This window comes from Penaeus monodon, chromosome 23, assembly GCF_015228065.2.
Source record: "Penaeus monodon isolate SGIC_2016 chromosome 23, NSTDA_Pmon_1, whole genome shotgun sequence".
Lineage (NCBI taxonomy): Eukaryota > Metazoa > Arthropoda > Malacostraca > Decapoda > Penaeidae > Penaeus > Penaeus monodon.
The window spans coordinates 17,993,917-17,995,373 of NC_051408.1; the positions used below are offsets into that span (position 1 = coordinate 17,993,917).

The 1,457-nt window shown below is 47.2% G+C and overlaps 1 protein-coding gene across 1 annotated transcript in view; it reads right to left on the reverse strand.

The window, feature by feature from the left end:
• LOC119587862 overlaps positions 1-1,457 on the reverse strand; it is a gene marked incomplete at its 5' end in the record, with an annotated part of 13,833 nt that overhangs the window by 4,983 nt on the left and 7,393 nt on the right. The window contains 1 exon segment of the mRNA XM_037936565.1: positions 585-719. Coding sequence (XP_037792493.1) covers positions 585-719 — 135 coding nt within the window.

Below are 1,457 nucleotides of genomic sequence, written 5' to 3' on the forward strand. Positions count from 1 at the left end.
GCCCGCCCCCACCCCCACCCGACACCAACGAGCAAACAAACAAACGGGAGGCCGTGGAAGGCATACGACCTTTGGTAAACAACTCTAATGGTTTTCTTCCCCGAGTCGGTTAAACTCTATATTGTGTTTGTCATTTCCCCTTCCGATTGTTTATCAATTTAGGAGGCTCTCTCTCCCGTCCTTTAAAACGGCTTTTCTTGTTGATTTGGGTGTTTATTATTGTTTATTATGTTTATTAGTGATGGAGAGTGTACAAAGGAGATTATATTTGTCTTGTATTTTGGAAAATGGACGGTGTAGGATGTTATGAGATAATCGAGTTAATATTGCGTTGTTTTTTCGGTGCATTGGACTAAGTGTTGATCTTAGTTGCATTCCTGTTGCATACATGAACAATTAGAATTCTTTTGTCATACGATGCTAAATAGTCTTTTAGAGATAATTATCTGAGACAGATTTGGCAACTGACATCGAGAGAGAGAAAAAAATGGACAAGATACAATAACACTTGCAAGATGAAAAAAAACCTAAATATGCAGCAAAGACATCAACAACAAAACAAAAAGCTTATCACTTCCACCCACCGTTAGTATGACTCGCACGCCCATGCTGTCGCACCTCTCGCACTCCGCCCGCACGTCCGCCCTGTGCACGTTCTTCTCCAGCTTCCACGCCCGGCTGGAGGGGTTTTTCCGCCCCACCCACACGCCGTACACAACCTGAAGGGCGGGATGGCCGGGCTTAGGGTGTTCTTGGGTTATGTAATAGTGGCGGGGTGACATTTCTACTTCGTGGATAAAAAGGGCAGAAAAATTATGATGTACATAGATCTAATATTTTTTTTTTTCCAGGTGAGAGGCAAAGATGATCGACCACATCTGAAATGGGAGGTACAGTTATGTAGTTCATGGGCGGTGCAAGATCTGAGGTGGAGGGGGGGGGGGTCCTGCAGGTGTGATAAGCAAGGATTATCCAACACCTGAAGTGAAGGAGGGGGCGTGTTGGTCTGATATCCATGGATTATGCAAGGCCTGAAGTGAAGGGGGGAAGGGGTGATATCATTGGGCTGAAGTGAAGTGGGGGGAGGGGGTGATATTGGGTTGAAGTGAAGGGGGGGGGAGGGGGTGATATCACTGGGTTGAAATGAAGTGGGGGGAGGGGGTGATATTGGGCTGAAGTGAAGGGGGGGGAGGGGGTGATATTGGGTTGAAGTGAAGGGGGGGGGGAGGGGGTGATATCACTGGGTTGAAGTGAAGTGGGGGGAGGGGGTGATATTGGGTTGAAGTGAAGTGGGGGGGAGGGGGTGATATTGGGTTGAAGTGAAGGGGGGGAGGGGGTGATACTGGGTTGAAGTGAAGGGGGGAGGATAATTTTGTAGGGGTCATATTTATTAGTACATTTACTAGAGTGAACAGTGAAGAAAGTCTTCTACCAAATCACACTATGCAGACCCGAAT